At 43.4% G+C, this 23,105-nt stretch overlaps 1 protein-coding gene across 8 annotated transcripts in view; it reads left to right on the forward strand.

The window, feature by feature from the left end:
- Positions 1-4,612: 4,612 nt before the first annotated feature.
- The window catches only part of RNLS (renalase, FAD dependent amine oxidase), a 293,352-nt gene continuing 274,859 nt past the window's right edge, over positions 4,613-23,105 (forward strand). For 5 of the 8 annotated variants that reach the window (XM_030335564.1, XM_030335571.1, XM_030335568.1 and 2 more), the window contains exons 1-4: positions 4,613-4,730; positions 5,954-6,059; positions 6,781-6,923; positions 15,749-15,907. In XM_030335564.1, coding sequence (XP_030191424.1) covers positions 4,613-4,730; positions 5,954-6,059; positions 6,781-6,923; positions 15,749-15,907 — 526 coding nt within the window. Of the gene's footprint in view, positions 4,731-5,141; positions 5,566-5,953; positions 6,060-6,780; positions 6,924-15,748; positions 15,908-23,105 lie in introns of those variants that run through there. The other 3 variants (XR_003973011.1, XM_030335572.1, XM_030335565.1) reach the window with 2 other exon arrangements.

Raw genomic sequence — 23,105 nt, forward strand, 5'->3', positions numbered from 1 at the left:
CCATTTATATTTATTTTTTGTCTTGACAGCTTTCTTATATTAACTCATAATGAGCTTAAATCCAAGGAAAATTCTAAGCCCCCTTCCCTTGATTCTATAAAATTATTTTCTAGATACTTTGGATAGCCTTGTCCAATTTTTTTTTTTTTTGGTTAAATTTGTGTCAGTGACTTGTATTGAAATCTCTTGAACTCCTGATCTTAAAATAACCCTAGGAGGCTCTCTTGATTTTAGGCCATCTATAATACGGTTAAGTGAGAACGGGTGGAGCTGTGCATCACACTGGTAAATATCCTTTGCTGATTGGCATGATACTTTTCTATTATTGTAGTCATACCATAAAAAAGCACTCCCTGAGAAAGTATTTTCAACACTGAAATTGCCCCCACTGAATTACCATTCAGCCTGTCTTAGTTTAAGCATTATCCTTGAAAGACTTGTATACCTTCCAGGCAAACAGTTAGTGAACTCTGTTTCTGAGAATTCTACCTTTGATTATAGTTGTCAAGGATACTGAATTGACTATGACAAGGTTTCTCTTGGTGCTTAAATTCTAGTAAGTAAACAATAGAGAAGTGAGTAAAAAAAACAAGGTAATTTCTAAAAGTATTAAGTGATGGGAAGAAAATTAAACAGGTTAGTGGAATAGAGTCACAAGGTGGTTGTTTTAAGTCAAATGGTTAGAGAAGGCTTCTTTTAGGTGACTTTTAAGTGGGATTTATTTAGTTATTTAATGTTTATTTTTGAGACAGAGAAAGAGAGAGAGAGAGAGCAAGCGGGGGAGAGGCAGAGAGGGAGACAAAGTCCAAAGCAGGCTCCAGGCTCTGAGCTATCAGCAGAGCCTGATGTGGGACTCGAACTCATGAACTGTGAGATCATGACCTGAGTTGACTGAGCCACCCAGGCACCCCTTAAGTGGGATTTAAACGAGCATAAGGAAACATCAGGAATAGGAAAGAAGATAAAAGTTCAAGGTGACGAGCAAGACTAATTTAAACACATCCGTTTTAGCTATTTTGCACTCCTCCTTTCTTTAGTCATTCCCAAATTTCCCAGAAAGATACCCTGGTAACAGCAGCCGACCACGGACCCACAACCCTACAGTTATAGCTCTGGGCTAATACAACCCATTCTGGAGGGTGGGGGTGGAGCCTGAGGCTAGCCCACTCTCTGAAGACTAAGGTAATGAGACATCACAAGCCACCATGGCTACCTCTGTTCAACGGTCATAACAATCCCCAGCTCTCCATAACTTTCTAAAGAAAATATTATTGATCATAGCAGAAAAGCATAAGAGAATGAAGGATTGATGCAAATTCGCAACTGGAAACACAAGTCAAAAAAGTATGCTTAGACTCCAGAACCGCATAAGCAAAGGTTTACCACTTTCACAGATGCGTCGAAAACCTGAGGGTGGAATCAGGGAACATAAAATAATTCAGTGTCGCTCTAGCACAGGACAGATGAAGATTATGAAGATAAGATATAAACACAGGTTGGCGAAATATCAGTGAACACCATTTATGCCAAGCACTTCACCTGGATTCTCTATGAAACTGAGAGCTACTGAAAGTTGTTTGAGCACGGTAGTGACTGATCAAGATGCTCAGTGCGGAATACAGGTTAGGCGCAGGGAGACCGCTTAAAAAACCACTAGAATAATCCTGTTAAGAAGTAATGGTTGCTCGGGGCGTCTCGGTGGCTCTGTGGGTTAAGCGTCTGATTCTTGGTTTCAGCTCAGGTCGTGATCTCAGGGCTTCATGTGCTGGAGCCCCACATCGGGCTCTGCGCTGGTAAGGCAGAGCCGGCTTTGAATTCTCTTTCTCCCCCCTTCGCTGCCCCTCCCCCATTCACGCTCTCAAAACAAATAAACTTTAAGAAAAGAAAACGAAAATTCTTAAAAAAAAAGAAAAGAAAAGAATGAATGGTTGCTTGAATTTAAGCAATGCATTCATCTGTTGGTGATTTCTTTCTTTCTTTCTTTTACTTTAGAGACAGAGAGTACAAGCAGGAGAAGGAGACATGGGGGAGAGAGACAGAGAGAGAATGAATCTCAAGCAGGCTCGACACCCAAGTGCAGAGCCCAATGCGGGACTCGATCCCACGACCCTGGGATCACGACCTGAGCCGAAATCAAGAGTGAGACGCTCAACTGAATGAGCCACCCAGGCGCCCCTGTGATTGCTTTTCAAAATGCTAAATGTGCACAGATGACGAGAACGCAGCGAAACAGGCACTTTAGTCCATTTCTGGTATTTCTGGTGGAAGTTGGATTTTTCTGGTGTAGAGTGGTGTGGGGTTGGATTTAAGAGACAAAGGAGAAGAGGTCAAAGACCAGAAGACTAACACTTAGCCAGAGGAGAGAGGAGAAGTTATTGAAGATGACCATGAGGTTGGAGCCCTGATGGTGCAAGAAACGAGGAAGCAGGAGGAGATGGTGGGAATGGGGGGAACAGACTCAAAAAACCCACGGGGACCTGCCCTCCCCTCAACTGCGAGACACTGCGGAGCCTCGGGTAGACTCATGTTACCTCAGTGTCTGCATTTACATTATGCTGGTGGCAGAGGCCCGTTGTCATAGGTTATTTCAAATATCCTTTCCAGACAATTCTGAGATTTAATTTTTAATTTTTTTATGTTTATTTTATTTTTGACAGAGAGAGACAGAGCACGAGCGGGGAAGGGGCAGAGAGAGAGGGAGACACAGACTCTGAAACAGGCTCCAGGCTCTGAGCTGTCAGCACAGAGCCCGACGGGGGGCTCGAACTCACGAACTGTGAGATCGTGACCTGAGCCGAAGTCGGACGCTCAACCGACTGAGCCACCGGGGCGCCTCACAATTCTGAGATCTATAAATGAATAAATACATGGCTTCTATAAAACATTTGAAATTAACAGAAGAATATAAGTACATCTGCTTCCTCTCCTATTTCTCTAATACTGCGTACGTCCTTGTTTGTGTGTGTGTTTCCCATCCTCTGGGATTCTACTGGTTTCGAAGCAGTTTTTCGTCATTATACGATGAGCACTTTTCCCATACACCCTTAAATGTTTAAGCCGTATTTTCTTAGTAGCTTTATTCAAATGTTCAGATAGCTATAATCTGATCAATCCAATCCCATTGATTGTTTACCGGAATGTTTCTAATAGCACTGAGGGAAACACGTTTCTACATAAATCCTAATGTATAGCTATACGCTATTTTCCTAAGATAAATGTCTACATCTGGTATCTCTCATTTAAAGGACAGTTTTAGGGCTTTTGATATATGATCAAACGCTACTCCGGTCAATTTAGCCATCGCACTTCCATCACTACTGCATTAAAGTGCGTTCTGCTACATTCCGGCCAAATGTAGGCACATAACCTTTTAAAAAGCAATTCCCAAAAAATAAAAAAACGATATCGCATTTTTTGGGCTTTTTTGGGTATCGCATTTTAATTTTTATCTGAATATAGGGAAGTTAAACCTTCTAATCTGTTTATTGGACTTCTGTTATTTGTTGCTATTCAAAAATTGAATCTGCACATTTTCGTTTTGGATTTTGTCACTTAATTGTGTCTTTAAGATTTTATATAAGGATATTTAGCCTTCGTCTTTCATACCTGCCCCCAAATTTGCTACTTGTATTTTGTCTTGTGCATTTTGGACATACAAGTTGTAAATAATCACGTACTGTTTTCCTGTTCAGTTCCATCTTTTATTTTTATGTAGGTCTTCTTACAGACTATATATATTCATCTATATTTTCATCTAGTTCGTCTTTTATCAGACGTATGTACCGATCCATCACCAATGACGTATGGTAATTTTTTTATGACGTAATTTTTACATAAAGTAAAACTTCCAATTTTTAAATGTTTTCATTGTAATTGACTACCATTGTCAACTTTCTTATCACTTCTCATAGCTATTCAGTTTCTGTAGTTTTCCAGGTGATAATTTATCTACAATCCACTGTAACTTAATTCTTTATGTTTTAAGAGTTGTTCGTTTTCACTGAGAATTTCCAGGACAATGTTGGAGGGAAACAGATCAGCGATAAAGGCATGAACCCTGTCCTGTCCATCTCTGCATCCCACAGGATATCGGAATGTGTTCCGGCATAAAAACATTTACAGAAGAGCAGAGCGATCTCACGTTTTCTGGTCAATCACACATCTGTAATCGTCACAGATCTGAAACGAAGACACTAGTGTCCCCATTCCCCAGATGGAGAAACTGAGGCTCGAGCTGAGGTAACACACACAGAGCCCGGAGGCCAATCTTATTAGAACCGTCCCAGGATTCCGACATCCTTCGGGGCATCGCTGGTGCGGTCCCCCCTCCGCCCCTCAAGACCGCAGGGTCACGCCGGCAGGGGCGCGCACGGGGACCGGGGCTCAGCTGCGCCTCCAGCCGGGGGGGGGGGGGGGGCGGGCAGGTGCGCGCGCCGTCCCGCAAGCCCCCCCCCCCCCCCCCCCCCCCCCCCCCCCCGCTCCGCTCGTCCCCGGAGCGCCGGCTCCCGCCCCCCAGCCCGGCGGGCCGCTCGCCTCGCGCCTGCCCCCTGCAGGCCGGCCGCGGGGCTGCTCGCGGGGGGGGCGGGCCCGGAGCGCGGAGCGGGGTGCGGACATGGCGCGGGTGCTCATCGTGGGCGCCGGGCTGACGGGCAGCCTGTGCGCGGCGCTGCTGAGGAAAGAGACGCCCCGGCCTGTGCACCTCACGGTGTGGGAAGAGGCCGGGGACTCAGGTGGGTCGTCCGGCGGCCGAAACCGGGGCAAGGAGGCCGCCGCCGGCCGGGTGTTCCGAGGCGGCGAGCGGCCCCCCTGGGGGAGTCGGTGAGAAAATCCAGTGGCGGCCGCGGCCGGCGGGTCCCGGCAGCGGCATGCGCAGTGCGCGCCCGGCCACGTGACCAGGGCCTCAGACCTCCCCCCCCCCCCCCGCCCCCAGGGCCCGACGCGGGGGGGGCGGGGGCTGTGACCCTGGCGCGGTGGGGGGTGGTGTCGGGGAGCGGGAGGGGTCCCCCGGCAGGAGGAGCGAGGGGAACCGGCGAAGCGGGAGGAGGGGAAGGAGGGGTGGGGGGGAGGGAGGAGTGAGAGGAGCGGGAGGAGCCCCGGGCCCCGGGAAGGAGGGAGGGAGGGGGAAGGAAGGGAGGAGCGGGAGGAGCCCCGGGCGGGAGAAAGGGAGGAGCCCGGAGGAGCTCTGGCCCTTTGCAACGCTTGGGCCTGGGGTCTTGGCCAATACGTGGGCTTACATCGCGGCCTGCTGGTGCCTTCGTGGCCTTCTCCCCGCTTCGAGGATCCCGAAGTGCCCGTTGGCCAGGACTTTAGGAAGACCTACTTTACAGAATCCTTGTTTTCTCATGAAACCTGAGTGCAAGAGTGAAAGCATTCCTTGACTGACGCATCCTGACATGTCATTCGTTGTGTCGTTTTATTTGATCCATTCATCCGTTCTTTAATGAAACATGGGAGTCCGTGCTCCCGGCGCCGAGCTGAACAACGCTTTGCCGCCCCATTCTTGTGCCCTCTTTGAGAAAGGGCCTCACGGTGACCAAATTGCCTCTGGACTGCTTCCTGACCATGGTAGGTTGCAGAGCCTAAAACTGAAACAAAAACAAACACCAAAAGGTCTTTTAAAAATACGGCTATGGGGCGCCTGGGTGGCGCAGTCGGTTAAGCGTCCGACTTCAGCCAGGTCACGATCTCGCGGTCCGGGAGTTCGAGCCCCGCGTCGGGCTCTGGGCTGATGGCTCAGAGCCTGGAGCCTGTTTCCAATTCTGTGTCTCCCTCTCTCTCTGCCCCTCCCCCGTTCATGCTCTGTCTCTCTCTGTCCCAAAAATAAAATAAACGTTGAAAAAAAAAAAATTTAAAAATACGGCTATGATCTGTTCAGCCCGACCTGAGCTGAACAGATTGAATCTCAGGAGGTTCATTCTGATGCACTAAGACGTTTCCTGTGGATTCATTCAAGGGGGGAGAATGGCTACTGCCCGGAGTCCTTGCAATCCACAGAGCACCGTTGACTTGGGAGCCCAGTACATCACCCGCACTCCCCATTATGCTAAAAAACACCAAAGGTGAGTTAGTTGCAAGGGGTGGAATCCTTCTTACTGAGTGTATGATGTAAACATGTTGAGATCATCCATTTTTAACTCTGCGTCTTGTAACAAAATATAGTGAGGGCAGGACAATATTGTCGCTGTCGGTGGTGGTAGCAGGAAGACGTGAACCTGAGTGAAGTGGATAAGCTGGGAGACAGGTCTCCCGGGGTTATTGAGAAGACCGGAGGAGCTCTTACCCCACGGGGGCTCAGTAAATGTGCTTGACCGAGTCAGGGTTGAGGAAGAGGGAGGCTGGCTGTGACGCAGACAGTCTGCACCAAATTCAAGATTGGTGCCCTGCCTGCCTTTCTGTTTACCTTCTTCACTGACTTTAATTTTGAAATATGCAAGAAAATGGGCCTTCTGCTAATGTCAGCAGAAGTTTTATGGATTCTCCAAACGTTGCTGTTCGTCACTTGAATTCTGTTTTATTATTATTTTTTTAAGTAAGCTCTGTGCCCAAAAAGGGGCTTGAACTCACGACCCAGAGATCAAGAGTTGCATGTTCCACCGACGGAGCCAGCCAGGCCCGCCCTGAGCTATGTTTTATCAACACGAAACATGTATTCAGTTGATCATGTCAAGATTTCTAGTTGTTATTTAGAATGATAATCTCTAAGAATTCTTGGACGAGACTATATAGTATTTTTAAGCTAACTAATTACGGTCTGTAATGATATATGTTGATTTATTTCAGTTTTTATGATGAACTGTTAGCTCACGGCATTTTGAAACCTCTGACCTCTCTAATTGAAGGGATGGTAATGAAAGAAGGAGACTGTAACTTTGTGGCACCTCAAGGACTTTCTTCAATCGTTAAGCATTACCTGGAAGAATCAGGTGCGGATAAGGTTTTCTCTGCCTTCTTTTAAAATTAGCATTTACAGGGGCGCCTGGGTGGCGCAGTCGGTTGGGCGTCCGACTTCAGCCAGGTCACGATCTCGCCGTCCACTAGTTCGAGCCCCGCGTCAGGCTCTGGGCTGATGGCTCAGAGCCTGGAGCCTGTTTCCGATTCTGTGTCTCCCTCTCTCTCTGCCCCTCCCCCGTTCGTGCTCTGTCTCTCTCTCTGTCCCAAAAATAAATAAAGGTTGAAAAAAAAAAGTTAAAAAAAAATAAAATTAGCATTTACAAATAAAAGTTGTATATATAGTTAAATATTAATACTATAAAGAAAGTCATAAAATACGTGTTCTCCTATTCACTGCTCAACAGCTAATTTTCTCTTCCTAAAGTAATTCCTGATAATAGTTTTCAATATATACTTCCAGAAAAATGTTTATGTATCTATTGATCTTATATGACTATCTTTATGTATTTATTCATGAGTGTTTATGTTTGCTCTTTTTAAGATATGCACACAGGATTATTTTACATAAACCATTCTACAAGTTGTTTGGTCTGTTTATAATAAATAACCCCCCCCCCCCCCCACCCGCCCTCATTTTCTATCTATCTACCTCCTATTGGTTCTGTTTCTCTGGAGAATCTTAACACATCATCATGGACAGAATCATATCTTAGGTCTATTTTCATATCAACAAATTCAGTATGCTTCATTCTTTTCAATGCCTGTTCAGTATTACATTATTTATGTATCAATAAATAAATGAATACATTGTTTATTAGCTATTAACTTTCTGGTAAATATTTAGGTAAATATTTGGGGGGGTGACGGGTTGTTTTGGTTTTTGCTAATACCAGTGTTGGTGCATTATCTGACCCTGATGCACTTTTGTAAGCATATCTGTAGTACGATAGCTGTCAAATGGTAATGTGCATTTTTTTTTTGTTGTTTGTTTTTTGAGAGAGAGAGAGAAAGCAGGGGAGGGGCAGAGAGAGAGGGAGACAGAGAATCTGAAGCAGGCTCCCTGCTGTCAGCGCAGAGTCTGACTAGGGGCTCGAACTCATGAACCATGAGATGCTGATCTGAGCCAAAATTGGTTGCTTAACCCACTGAGCCACCCAGGCGCCCCATAACATGTATTTGTAATGCTATCTTTTCCTCTTAAAGAGCATCTTATCGTCAACAGTGAATGGGACATTACATCTTGATATTATGGAGATTTTTGGGTTTTGCCAATGTGACAGGTTAAAGATGGTATATTTTTGTGTTTTGATTTGCATTTACTTAATGAGTGAGTTGTTTTAACCAGCTCTTTGCATTTTTTTTTCTTTGAATTTATTTATAACCTTTGACTCTTTTCTATTAGGATGTTCATTTGTTCCTTATGTATTTTATGAATGTTTTGAAAATGTTTTTTTTTGAAAATGACCTTCTCAAAAATGGTGATAAATGATCTTGGATGATAAATGATTTTTTTCTTAAACAGAAGTAGGTTTCTTTTCTAAAATTTTTTTTTTTTAACGTTTATTTATTTTTGAGACAGAGAGAGACAGAGCATGAACTGGGGGAGGGGCAGAGAGAGAGGGAGACACAGAATCAGAAACAGGCTCCAGGTTCTGAGCCATCAGCCCAGAGCCCGACGCGGGGCTCGAACTCACGGACCGTGAGATCGTGACCTGGCTGAAGTCGGACGCTTAACCGACTGCGCCACCCAGGCGCCCCCAGAAGTAGGTTTCTTGATGAGTCATCATTAAATAAAATGCCCAATTCAAGATCACTGAAGAAAGGTGCTGACAATTTTTGTTTCATAAGCTGTTTCTAGGATAATTATTGTTTGGATCTTCATCAAATATTAGTTATTGAGAACTATCCCAGGCAAGGGAGAGATCAGTGAGATTGAATATACAACATAAGAACATAGTAAATACCATTCTGGTTAGACCATTTCTCCATCTAGGATTCAGTCTGTGGTCATGTATTACTCAGGAGTTTCCAGAGAAACAGAACGAATAGGAGATAGACAAAATAGGATACGTGTACATGTGTGTATATATATATGTGTGTGTGTGTGTGTGTGTGTGTGTGTGCGTGTATACATAATAGAATACATTGGATATATATAATAGGATATATATGTGTGTGTGTATATATATATATATATATGATTTATTATAAAGAATTGGTTTATGTGATTATGGAGGCTGGCAAATGTCAAGATTTGCCAGATGAGTTGGCAGGCTGGAGACCCAGGGAAGCCAACAGTTTCGTTTCAGTCTGAAGGCTGAGAACCAAGAGACCTAATGGTACAATTCCAGTCTGAAGGCTAGCAGCCTCCAGACCCAGGAGGAGCTGACTTTTCAGTTCAAGTCCAAGTACAGGGGAAGAAAACCCTCCAAACCCTTGTTCCAGGTTGAAAGCGGTCAGGCGGGAAGAATTCTTCTTCACTGTCAGGAGGGTCAGGCTTTTTGTTTTATTCAAGCCTTTGACTGATTGGATAAGACTCATCTGTGTTAAGTAGGGAGGGTAATCGGCTTTACTCTGTCTACCAACTTAAATGTTAATCTCATCCAAAAAGCACCCTCATAGACAGACCCAGGATAATGTTTGACCAAATATCTGGGCACTCTGTGACCCAACTTAATGCATAAAATTAACCACTGCAGATTATGATACCATTGGATATTTTATAGACTGTCTCCATCAGCTTCATATACCCTATCACTTTAAAAATCTCATTTCTGTTGTGATTTGGCCCAATCTACATGTGCATATTTACTGAAATCCTCAGGTACTCACTAACCGTATTATATATCTACCCATCCATGCATGTCATATATCCATTCAATATAGACTTATTGAGTAGTTACTATATGCCAGGCACTGTTTTAGGCGCTAATGATACATGAACCAAAGTCCTTGCCCTCTTACAGCTGATGTTCTGGCAAAGAGACAGTTCTTGAATACACAGTGCCTACATCCTCATTTTGGTAGGTGTTAGGGGGGTATATGTTTTGTCTTCCAATTTTGCTTTGGAAGGTCTTGGGAAAAGAGGTTATATTTAATTACCTGCGGCTCACATAGAATGTGGCACACATCATGGGCATGCGTGGGCAGTGACAGTTACCATGGCTGTACCATCATGCTATCATGCCCATGCCGCAGCTATCATACCATATGATCCTACAGCAACAATTCAAAACCTAACTCTATCATTATAACACTCGCCACCTTTATACTATTCATACACAGCCCTGCTACACCAACACTATCCCTATCACAAACATGAAATAAAACACCCCTAACCACCTCATGCTGATGCTAATACTATCTCTAGGGGGCCTTCCGCCACTCTCGGGATTCATCCCCAAACGAATAATCATCCAAGAATTAACAAAAAATGAGATAATTATCATACCTACACGACCAGCCTCATAACATTATTCAACCTATACTTTTATATACCCCCTCCCATCGTAACCTCCACCATACTACTCCCACTCACACCAGTATTATCCATCCTGGATTAGGAGTTTAGGTTAAAACAGACCAAGAGCCTTTAAAGCCCTAAGTGCATCATAGCCATGTAAGTCTGCACACTTAACTCTAAGGACTGCAAGAATCTATCTTACATCAATCGATTGCGAATCAAACACGTTAATGAAGCTAAGTCCTGACTAGATTGGGGGGTTTCCATCCCATGAAATTTTAGTTAACAGCTGAATACCCTAATCAATCTACTTCCCCGCCATCTAGGAATAAAAGGCAGGAGAAGCCCAGGCAGCGTTGAGGCTGCTTCTTTGAATTTGCAGTTCAGTGTGATATTTCACCACAGAGCTTGGCCAGAAGAGGGCTTCAACTTCTGTTCTTAGATTTCCAGTCTAACGCTTTACTCAGCCATTTTACTTATGTTCATAAACCGCCATTTTCTACTAACCGCAAAGATGTCGGCACTCTGTATCTCCTAACTGGTGCCTGAGCTGGCGTAGTAGGAACCGCCCTTAGACTTCTAATTCGAGCTGAACTTGGCCCACCCAGCACTCTACTAGGAGAGGATCAGATCTATAACGTAGTCGTCACTATCCGTGGTACCCTGGATGGGTACCCTGGCTCAAGCGATTGACTCTCCGAAGGCTAATAGTACGGAGGTGTTGAGTCTTGGGAATTTTAGGGGGTTGAGAGGAGTAACACCTGTGGGTGGTCAGCAGCCCACCGACTCCGGAGTCGGGGCAAGGCTTGAGTGGTAAAAGGCTGTGAAGAAGCCTGCAAAGAAAAATACTTCTGAAATGATGAAGAGAATTACTCCCTCCCGCAGGCCCTTTTGAGCAATAGGTGTGTGGTGGCCTTGAAACGTGCTTTCTCGGACAATATCTCGTCATCGGGGTATATAGTTGGCAGGTTGGTTGTCAACCCTACAGTTAATAAGGATGTTGAGTTGAAGTGAAATCATATCGCCAATCCTGAAGTTACCAGGAGGGCTGAAAGAGCTCCCGCGAGTGGTCACGGGCTTGGGTTAACTATGTGGTATGCGTGGGTTTGGTGGCTCGTTAGGTGCTCTCCTGTAGGTGTAGACTTACTAACAGGGTAAAGACATAGGCTTGAATAAGGGCCACAGCAAATTCGAGAATTGTTAGTAAGACACGAATAACGAAGGCAATGAGGGCGACAGAGGTGCTGACGTGTATTAGGGCTGGAGTAGCTCCTCATTAAGTGAATTAACAGGTGACCTGCTGTGAGTCGTAAGGTCAGAGCACCTGGTGGGATGAAGAGGCTAATAGTTGCAATGACCACAAGTATAGGGATTAGGGGAAGAGGTGTTCCCTGAGGTAGGAAGTGGGCTAAGGATGCTTTCGTCTCGTATCGGAACCCGGTGACCATGGGGCCGGCTCTTGGGGGCATGGATATTCCCTTGTACCTAGTAAGTGTCATGATCTATACCATGATAGGTTTCTGTGTCTGTATCTATTTCTGTATACATATAGGTGCATATGTATACTGGAGGTGTTGTTAAATATATTTAATACAGTGATATGCATTAGGTGACTATCAGTTCTCATTTAACTAGTTCTTAGTAAAGACCTGTTTCTATTTTCAATTTGTACAGCCTGTTGTGACAGTGAGTCTTGTAGATTTTTTTCTCTCACTATATAAAACACTATTTACTTCAAAAAGTAATTTTTATTTTTTTTAAAGTTTATTTATTTTGAGAAGAGAGAGGGTGAGGAGGAGCAGAAAGAGAGAGCGAGAGAGAGAGAATCCCAAGAGGCCATGAGATCATGATCCGAGCCGAAATCGGGAGTCAGTCATTTAACCAACCGAGCCACTTGGGCGCCCCCAAGAAGTAATTTTTTTTTTTTTTTTTTTTTAGATTGTGCACTACTGGTAGAAAGCTTGGAAAATACAGTAAAATGGCAGGAAAAATGTCATTATATCTGTCAATAATAAGCCCATCTTGTGACCTACTTTCTGCTTTTAATTTTTTTAATTTAATTTTTTGTTTTTATTTATTTTGAGAGAGAGAGAGAGAGCCAGTGGTGGAAGGGCAGAGAAAGAGAGGGAGAGAAAGAGAATCCCAAGCGGCTTCACACTGTCAGCACAGAGTCCAGTGCAAGGCTCCAGCCCACAAACCGTGAGGTCATGACCTGAGCCAAAATCAAGAGTCAGACGCTTTCTTTAAAAATGAATTTTGAGGGGCGCCTGGGTGGCTCAGTCGGTTAAGCCTCTGACTTCGGCTCAGGTCATGATCTCACGGTTCGTGAATTTGAGCCCTGCGTCGGGCTCTGCGCTGACAGCTCAGAGCCTGGATGGAGCCTGCTTCGGATTCTGTGTCTCCCTCTCTCTCTGCTCCTCCCCTGCTCACGCTCTGTCTCTCTCTGTCTCTCAAAAAATGAATAAACATTAAAAAAATAAATAAAAACAAATGTTGATACAATTGAGTTCAAGGTTTACATAATTTGAGTGTATATAAACTTTTTCTTTGTTTATTTTAATATTACCTTTGTCATATTTCAGGAATCTTTTATCTGTTATTATAGTATTTATAGACATTATCTATACCATTTTAAAATTTACAGTTATATCCCTTTAAGCTTCTTTAAAGCTCTCTGTCCTCTAAATGGTCCACAAAAGTTTTAGTGATTCCACAACGTAAGTTGGGAGAGTTTCTGGAATCAGAATGATCTGGATTCCAATTAATGTTCTGCCACCCCTTCCTAGTTATGTAGTAATGGGAACGTCTAAAAATCAATACCCTGGTTCTTTCATTGGAGAAATAAGAGTAGTAATAGTACCCACTTTGTAGTATACCCGCTATAGAATATACGCACTCATTGTCAGTCCAAGCAAATAACAGGCCGGGTACATAGCAGTCTCTTGACCAATGCTGGTTCAGAAAATAAGCTACTCTAACGAGGCCGACCTTTGTCTTCCCTCAGTGCAGAAGAACCCAAGTTGCCAAGAGATTCCAAAACTACTCTACGGTTCGGAATCGGTTAGGCTTACGAGCCCGCAAGCTGTTGGACGAACCAGTCAGTAGTAGCTTAGATTGGAGCCGACTTCCGGGGAAGTTATCTGTGTGCTTTAGGATAGGGATAATGCTGAATAGCACAGATGATGCTTTCGGATGGCTCCAAATCTCTAAAGCCAGTATCTAACCCCTTAAATACACACACCTACCAATGAGCCCTTAAATACCCTTAAATACACACCACCGATAAGCACTCGATGCTCTTTTCAAAGGGAACATCATGGGAAAACACAACAGCGTAGAACATATACAATTCCTAGGCCTACCTGAGGTCCAGATCAGGGCCAGGACTAGAGCGAGGTGAGCAAGGTGACCTGGCCGGGGTGGGACATCCTAAATAAACAGAAGCAAGCTAAGCAGACCTGCTCTGGGAGGAGTGGAGACGGTGTCCGTGAGTCGGACGCCCCAGTTACCTGCACCTTCCCCAGGCTGGGGCCTCGGACAGACCCTCAGGCAGGTCGGAGGCAGTTCACAAGCCCTTGCTCTAATCTGCTAACGGAATGGTGTTAATCGCCTCAAAGAGATTGACCCCTGGGGTAGATCCGACGTACCTAAAACACGCGGATGTTTTGAATCAGTCGGAAGGAATGGTCAAGGCACCGATGGCGGAGGGACCTCACAGATGAGGGGGCTCACACTGAGCCAGAGCAGCCACAGGAGGGAAGCCTCGTGGCCCGGGTTGGACGTAAGCCTGCGTTTGAGCGGCTGGGAGCCCGAGGTGTGGCAGCTAACGATGGACGGGACTTTCAGTGAGCTTTTCTGTTTTGTTCTGTCTTCACTTTTTTTTTTTTTTTTCTGTTCCTGAGGCTGCATGAAAAGTGGACTTGTTTTGGGGGCACCTGGGTGGCTCGGTCGGTTAAGCATCCTGCTCTCGATTTCTGCTCAGGTCACGATGTCACGGTTCATGAGATCGAGCCCCGAGTCGGGCTCTGCGCTGACAGTGCAGAGCCTGCTTGGGATTCTCTCTCTCTCTCTCTCTCTCTCTCTCACTCTGCCCCTCCCCTGCTTGCGCTCCGTCTCTCTCAAAATAAGTACACGTTAAAAAAAAAAAAAGTAAGGGCGCCTGGGTGGCTCATTTGGTTACGCATCCAACTTCAGCTCATCTCATTGTTCGTGGGTTTGAGCCCCACATTGGGCTCTGTGCAGACTGGGTGGAGCCTGCTTGGGATTCTCTCTCTCTCTCTCTCTCTCTCTCTCTCTCTCTGCCCCTCCTCTGCTTGCGCTCTGTCTCTCTCAAAATAAGTACACGTTAAAAAAAAAAAGTAAGGGCGCCTGGGTGGCTCATTTGGTTACGCATCCAACTTCAGCTCATCTCATTGTTCGTGGGTTTGAGCCCCACATTGGGCTCTGTGCAGACTGGGTGGAGCCTGCTTGGGATTCTCTCTCTCTCTCTCTCTCTCTCTCTCTGCCCCTCCCCTGCTTGCGCTCTGTCTCTCTCAAAATAAGTACACGTTAAAAAAAAAAAGTAAGGGCGCCTGGGTGGCTCATTTGGTTACGCATCCAACTTCAGCTCATCTCATTGTTCGTGGGTTCGTGCAGACTGGGTGGAGCCTGCTTGGGATTCTCTCTCTCTCTCTCTCTCTCTCTCTCTCCCCACCCCCCCAACTCTCTCTCTAAGTAAATAAGCTTAAATAAATTAAAAAAAAAAGTCATTTTTAAATCAAAGTTTTCTGAAAATTGAAATGTGAGGTAAGTGCTTGTGTCCCAAGGAGGCTTATTGATCCAATTGCATTTTCTTACCTTTTGGTTTATGGTTCATGTTTCGTTCTCTTCAACGGGTACTGATTAAATAGAATGTGCCGAGTGCTATACTGTGTATGCGATGTGGTATTCGTGGAAACAAAACAGGCGTAATTCGTTGCTCATGGGCTCACATTTTAATAGGGAAGGGAATAATAACCAAATAACTACTCAAATAATTAAGAAAATACCTCGGTGTTAAATGCAAAGAAGGAAAATGAGTTGACTGGCCATTCTAGATTGTATTTCTCTTAATTCCAATTCTTCTTGATAAAGGTTTTCCACCAATTACTAAAAGACAGCTGTGGTTATTATTATTGATTGTAGCAGTAGTTTCCCCCACCCCCTCACCCCCCAGAGCAGCCATGGACCCGGAGGTCCAGGGGTGCCAGAAAGAGAGGAATCCTACTGGATGAGAAAGAAAGTGAGCCCCAGGGGCTGTAGACGACAAACTTCACTGTTTCGTTCACCTGAGTGGATTCAGTTTGTGATTCTTCCCGGCGTCCTCATTCGCACGGCAGTCCTGATTATGTGAACATGACTTCGCTTTCGGAACAGGTGCCGAGGTCTCCTTCCGACACCGTGTGACCCGGATCAACCTGAGAAATGACAAGTGGGAAGTGTCCAAGGAAACAGGTTCCCCCGAGCGGTTTGACATCGTTGTCCTCACGATGCCGGTTCCGCAGATTCTGCAGCTCCGAGGTGACATCGCAAACCGTGAGTCCCGGCCTGCGCCGTTCGCCCGAGAGACTGGAGTTCCTCTCACAGGGCATGAGTTCGGTTAAAACTGGCTTAGCAGAGGGTGTGTTACGGATTCTGTTGCTTTGCATGTTTTAAAAACTGATACCGTGGACTCGCTCGTGACATTGGTCTAGGTCAGACTGACACCCAGAGGATTGTTTTTTAACCGGTTAGAGGTTGAACATTGTTCTTGTTGCCCTTGCCTTTAAGAAGTAAATATTTTTGATGGACATGCATGTAGGTTGGCCTAAATGAAGAGCGGTCTCTTTGTGGCCCTCGTGGGGGAAAGGAAGGCTTTTCTGATTCAAGAATTGATTACGTCAACCTTCTGGCAAGCCTCATCTTGGATGGCTCCTGAGTGCGACGGCTACTGAGTTCTTCCCTGCTCGGGACTTGTCGGCTCACTTTTTCTTTACCTGGCTTCTCCCCTCCTTTTTTTTAAAAACAGGCTTGAGGTATAATTCACATACCATACAGTTCACTTATTTAGAGCGTACGAGTCAGTAGTATTTGGTATACTCCCCGATATATGCGACCGTTACCCCATTTTCATCACCTTGGAAAGAAACCCCAAGTCCTAAAGCATTCAGCACCTTCCCTCTGTCTCCGTTTCCATCCCAGCCCCGAGCAAACAAGAATCTACTCTGTGTCTCTGTCGATTTCCCTATTCCCTGGATCCTTAAGAAAAGCCCTTCTGTGGTCCTGCTTTGCTTCCGTGTATGACAGGTTTCGCTGATTTTCCTCGTCTCTTCCGTCATGTGTGACTGGACCTGACTCATCAGAGCCACTGACTTCTAGAAGTTACGTCATCTTGCTTTGAAGCCCGTGGGTTAGAGCAGTGGTGGGCGGGGCTTCAGGGCCGCGGGATGGTGGTGGATATGGTCGTGCCTATAGCTTTTGACTTTCTCGTAGGACTAAAGTTGACGTTGGATTTAACTGAGGAACAGCCTTTTATGTCCCCATTAGCACGAAAACTGGTAATAAATACGGTTTGTAGATCTTATTTTTAGAGCCGTAATGGGAATTGTTCTCCAAGGAAGAACATCGCTGCTTATTACACCTTGAAAGCAGTGTATTTTTCCCGAATATCAGGTCCACCGCGTGGTAACAACGTAGGTCCTTCTCCAGCACAGTCTGAGATGACAACATAGAAGGGACTGGAAGACTTGCCAGACAGCTAAGGGCACAAAACCAATTTCAAGGATCTCTTTTACAAGCCTACCTCTGCTCTGTTGTTCTATTGTCGCTTTAACGTAGGAGGACTTCTTGCTATGGAGTCTGTAACAGGTGGGCTGATTTGGAGACTGGTAAATAACATACTGTAACACTTACCTGAAACACAGCGGTTGGTCATTACATTTGGTTGTGCTGTAAATTGCATGTTCCTGTTTTTATTTTATTTATTTTAATTTTTTTTAACGTTTATTTATTTTTGAGATAGAGAGAGACAGAGCATGAACAGGGGAGGGGCAGAGAGAGAGGGAGACACAGAATCTGAAACAGGCTCCAGGCTCCGAGCTGTCAGCACAGAGCCCGACGCGGGGCTCGAACTCACGGACCGTGAGATCATGACCTGAGCTGAAGTCGGACGCTCAACCAACTGAGCCACCCAGGCGCCCCTGCATGTTCCTGTTTTTAAAAGCTACCTATTTTTGTATGTGAGGGGAGACCCTTTAACATTGCGTTTTGAAAGCAGTTCTCCATATTTGTAAATGGTGACATATACAACATAATGTCATAGCATGGACTGACCCTAAAGATCTTGGAGGGTCTGCTAATTGATACTTTTATTTAGATCTGCTGTATCCTTATTTTTTTGAATGTTGGAACTGTGTGGGGGTGAGAGATACCTTAATTCTCCTATTATTTTGTTTCTTTCTGTCTTTCCTAGGGCTATGGCTATTAATTTTTTTCTGCAATTTTTGCTTTGTGATCTTCTGATACCATATTATTTGATTCATAAAGTATCTTTACTACAATGATACTCTCTAACTTAAAAAGGTCTCTCTTTAGTCTCATTTTAATTTTATTTTGCCTTCACGTCAACCTTGACCAATAAATGAGATGCTCATTCTTTGGTTTTCATGTGTCTGGCTCAACATTTTTACTTCTAACCTTTCAGAGATACTTTATTTCAGAAGAACATCTTTTGTATCTGTTTATCTTTGAGTCCAGTAATTTCATAAGGATATACCTTCTTGATCATTTCTTACGGGGTGTGTTGTCCATTTTTGACTTGAAGACAGCTTTTTTCTTATTTTCAGCTGTTTCCTCCTGATACTGTACTTACTTGAAGAGTTTTTTCTGTTCCCCCTTTGACGAGGATCTCACAGTATCTCAACAACTACAAAGTGTCTTCTTCCCGTATCTGCCATTTTGTCTCAACTCACTTCAACTTTGGTCTTGGCATTACTTTGTACTTTCTTTTGCTGGCCTTCTCTCCTCATCACCTATGTGATTTTTCAAAGAGGTCATAGATTATTCACTGTTTTCAGGTCATTGCCTCATTCCAGCCACATTTTTCTGGGATGTATTTTTCATCAGCTCATTTGTGAGGTTCTGTTACGCTCTGTCTTCCTTAGCTTCTCTACTTGGGTCCCTCTCTAATTATTACCCATTTTTCCACGATCCCATTTCTGTCGACTTCACAAAGCATAGTGTTTTCAAGAATGGCCAGACATTTCAGTCAGAGTATGTTGCTAGTGATTATAAAGATTGGGTGCCAGTGATCATTAATATAATAATATTTTTATTAATATGGAAAGATTCCACAATATTTTTAAATTAGAAAAAGTATATAGATGCATCTGTATTTCTTTTCTGTTGACAAAAAATGGTTTGGCAGAAACAGATTAACATTGTTATTGCTTGAAGATGATTTTAATTTCCTTTCTTACAATTTTGTGAATAGTCATAACTCTAAAAATAAGGACAGTTTGCTTTTACTATAAACAATGATAACGACACCATTTTAAAAAATGTTATCAAGCTGCAAAGGAAATAGAACTGTTTTCCTTTTCCTTTTTATTGGAGGCGTACGATGGGTTATGTGGGCTCTTTGTGATGAAAACGTTTATGGATGATTGACTTGGTACGCTTGACTGAGGGTGAGGGTCTTTGGGTTTTGGGTTGGCTCAGTTCAGAATTGGACCCCATGTGAATAATTCTGTGTTTAGTTCACTGTTAGGAAATAAGTCACCCTGGCAGAATGTGCTAACACTGACCCTTTACTACCTATGGGTGTAAAACAAAAGGGATTAAAAACATCCGCTTTCTCTTTGTTGTAAATCTCAACAGTGAGCTCAGTATGAGGATCATCAATGTCTTCTCTCTGTGTTTTCTGGAGAACCTTAACCACGCTCGCTCTCGTTTGATTCCACTTCTTCCGTTCCTGCGAGAAAGACCTTCATCTACAAAGCCATGCGTTGCCATCTAGTGGACCCTGTGTGCATTGCAGCTCCCCTCAATTTTTAAACTACAGAGGACTCTGAATATGATGGCAACAGGGGATATACGTAAACCTGTAACTGTAACATAATTCCCCAAACCCGACAGTCATCACAGGGAAATAAAACTTAGGCGCATGACAACTGACTGACCGACTTACCCGGAAGTGCCTAGCTGGTCAGGGACGGAACCGGGTGCATTGCTACGAACCGTGAGCAGCCCCTGCTTTTGCTTTCTCTGCATTTCCTTCTCGTCCCCGTCCCCTTTGTAAATCACATCTGCCCTTTTGGGTCAATGCAAATGCCATCTCTTGCGTGAAAGACTTCCCTGTTGCTTTCACATGGACTGGATTCTCCCCTACGCACTGCTCCCTTTTCCTGTTTTGCTTTTTACGGAAGACACAGAACTACATTTTGGGGAGGCAGTTGTGTATTACATTTATTACAGTATCCCAGGTGAGAGAACAGGGAATCTTTATGGCCCATATAGAGAACCTCTTATCATTCACGATTCACCTTCTGGTCCTGTGACGGCTACTCTAGAATGCAGCCACCAAAGAAAAGCAACCGTGAGGCCTTAAAGCAGGCAATTTTAGAATAATTCTTTGTACAGAAGTTTGGCATCCGACATAGTATTATTTGTTTGAGTCTAAAAGAAAGGCTTCCTTTGTTTATATTTTTAAAATTATAACACTTGTTCATCCAAAACATAATAGTTTAAAAATTTCAGTAAATTCACAGATGCTAGGTTTTTGATGAACTATTGAAGATCTTGGGGGTACATTTCTAACTTTCTGAAGATGCCCTAGTGAATGTTCGCTTTCTCAGTAGTTACCTGCCTAGCACTCCTCCCCTTTCCTCACATCGGTTCCCCAGTGAGCCAGCATCGTCCCACGCCTTCTTCTCTTGTCCCACACCTTCTCCGGCCACACAGCCTGGCTCCAGATACCCTTCATGCTGGGCGTAAGAATTGCTCAGGTTATATTCTTAATATTTTCTGTTCTTTCCATTTAATTTAATTTGATTTAATTTAATTTTATTTTTTTAAGTTCATTTTTTTTGAGACAGAGAGCAAGCATGAGGAGGGTAAGGGCAAAGAGAGAGAGAGAGAGAGAGAGAGAGAATGAGAGAGAGAGAATCCCCAGCAGTCCAGAGAGAATCTCCGCGCCATCAGTGCAAGCCCAATGCCGGGCTCGAACTCACAAACTGTGAGATCATGACCTGAGCCGAAATCAAGAGTCAAATGCTTAACCGACTGAGCCACCCAGATGCCCCTGTTCTTTCCATTTAATTAACTTTATTATTAATATATTTTACTGATGAAAAATTAGAAACTAAAAATAATATGAAAGCCACTCATAATTCCAGCCCCTTAGATACTAACCTAGTTAATACTTATTTCTGGGATATTTTTAAAAGTAGAAATAGAAAATATATTTCTTGGGGCGCCTGGGTGGCGCAGTCGGTTAAGCGTCCGACTTCAGCCAGGTCACGATCTCGCGGTCCGTGAGTTCGAGCCCCGTGTCGGGCTCTGGGCTGATGGCTCAGAGCCTGGAGCCTATTTCCGGTTCTGTGTCTCCCTCTCTCTCTGCCCCTCCCCCGTTCATGCTCTGTCTCTCTCTGTCCCAAAAATAAATAAACGTTGAAAAAAAAAATTAAAAAAAAAAAAAGAAAATATATTTCTTTTCTTTCCCTCTCTTTAAAAAAAATTTTTTTTTTTTTTTATTTTAAAGAGAGAGAGAGAGTGAAAGAGAGAGAGAGCAAGGGAAGGGCAGAGGGAGATGGAGAGAGAGAGAATCTCAGGCAAGGTCTACGCTCAGCGTGGAGCCTGACACAAGGCTCGATCCCAGGAACCTGAGATCATGACCTGAGCCGAAATCAAGAGTCAGACACTTAACCGACTGAGCCACCCAGGCACCCGTCCTCCTCTTTTTTTTTACTTTATAATATTTTAGGAATATCTTTCCAATGCCAATGAATATTCATGTGTGTCATGATTGTTACTACATACTGTTCTATTCTTTGGATTTACCTTGATGTGTTAAACCTTGACAGACATTTAGGAGGTTTCCAGTTTTACAAAGTGTTGCTCACAGAATGTTCACAAAGTGTTAAGTGCAAAGCTGAAACAAAGATTTTCTCCACTACATTGTTTTCCTCATGGGAATAGTTAATTTTAATATAGACTAGAATAAGGCCCTCTCGATGAGTTTTGTTCTGAGTTTTCTTGGCTAATCAGTGTTTTATTTCTGTGTGCTTTAGAATCAGGTTTCGTTAAAAACTCCTGTTGCAATATTGATTTGAGTTACATTGAACTTAAGCATTAATTTGGGGAGAATTGACACCTTACAATAGTGTGTCTTTCTATTCAAAAAAATGAAATAATCCTGCATTTATTTAGGAATTTTTATGTCCTTCAGTAAAACTTTGTAGCTTTTGTCTTAAGATCTTAGACATTTCTTGTTACTATTACTCTGAAATCTTTTATGGTATCTGTGGAGATTGGGAATCGTGTCACTTCTGTTTTATGTTTACTTAGGTGTTTCCAGAAAACACCACCTGGCTAAGTTTTTAAATCCACCATGAAAAATCTGTTTCTTCTGAGAGTGGAGTTAAACCCTTTTACATTTATTGGGATAAATAGTATGTTGCTTTTTATCGCTTCCATTGATGTCTGTTATTTACTTTACTTTTTTTTTTTCACTTTTTTTCCATTTTCCTTTTTTTTTTTTGGCCAACTTTATCAAGTGTCTCTTATTCCCTCTCTCCCATTGTTTATGTATAGGATCTACCGTGCTTTGTCATTCCATTAGTGGTTATCTTTTTACCCTTTACAAATGTATTTAAACCTATTTCATTTCCCTCCTATTCCTTTCTACCTCTCTATCTCATTCCACAAATAATTTTTGAATGCCTACTGTATTGGATATTGTTAGGTAAAGTAAAAAAAAAAAAAAAAATTAGTCTTTCTTCTCTTCTCCCAAAACATTTTTATTACTTTATTACTTTATTTATTTATTTATTTACGTTGATTCATTTTTGAGAGACAGAGAGACAAAGCACAAGTGGGTGGGGGGGTGGGAGAGAGGGAGACAGAATCCGAAGCAGGGTCCAGGCTCTGAGCTGTCAGCTACTTGTCTCGTAGGAGCATTTCCTATAGAAGAGAGACTAATGTTTTCCATTTGATAACACAGACATTTGCCAGACTATCATTTATTTGTCTTTTGCTTTTTTTTATATCATTTGCCATAATAATTTCTTAAGATTTTAATTTTGTTAAGTATATCTATCTTTCCTTTCATAGATGCTGGAGTTTCTGACTTGCTAAGGATTATTTCCCTCACTCTAAAGTCATATAAATGTTCTAAACTGTATTTTAATACTTTTAATTCTTATGCCTTACATTTAAATCTTTATCTGTAATATGTATCTTATAAAGTATGAGATAGGGATCTGACTTGGTGGTATTTTTCTTTCCCCAAAGTGATACCGTTTTTATCAGCATCATGAGCTTTGTTTTTCCCACTGAATTGAAATTCTTTATTTGCCATATGTTAAGTTCCATATATACTTACATTTGTTTCTGGATATCCATTTTGTTCCATTTATTTATTGAGGTGCCAATGTCATCACTATTTTCTTTATAGTCACTTTGTGGTTGTGAGTCATTTTTAGGGAGTCCCGGCTGTATGTGTGTAAGCATGAGAAAGCTTTATTCTTCCCCGGAA

Source organism: Lynx canadensis, chromosome D2, assembly GCF_007474595.2.
Source record: "Lynx canadensis isolate LIC74 chromosome D2, mLynCan4.pri.v2, whole genome shotgun sequence".
NCBI lineage: Eukaryota > Metazoa > Chordata > Mammalia > Carnivora > Felidae > Lynx > Lynx canadensis.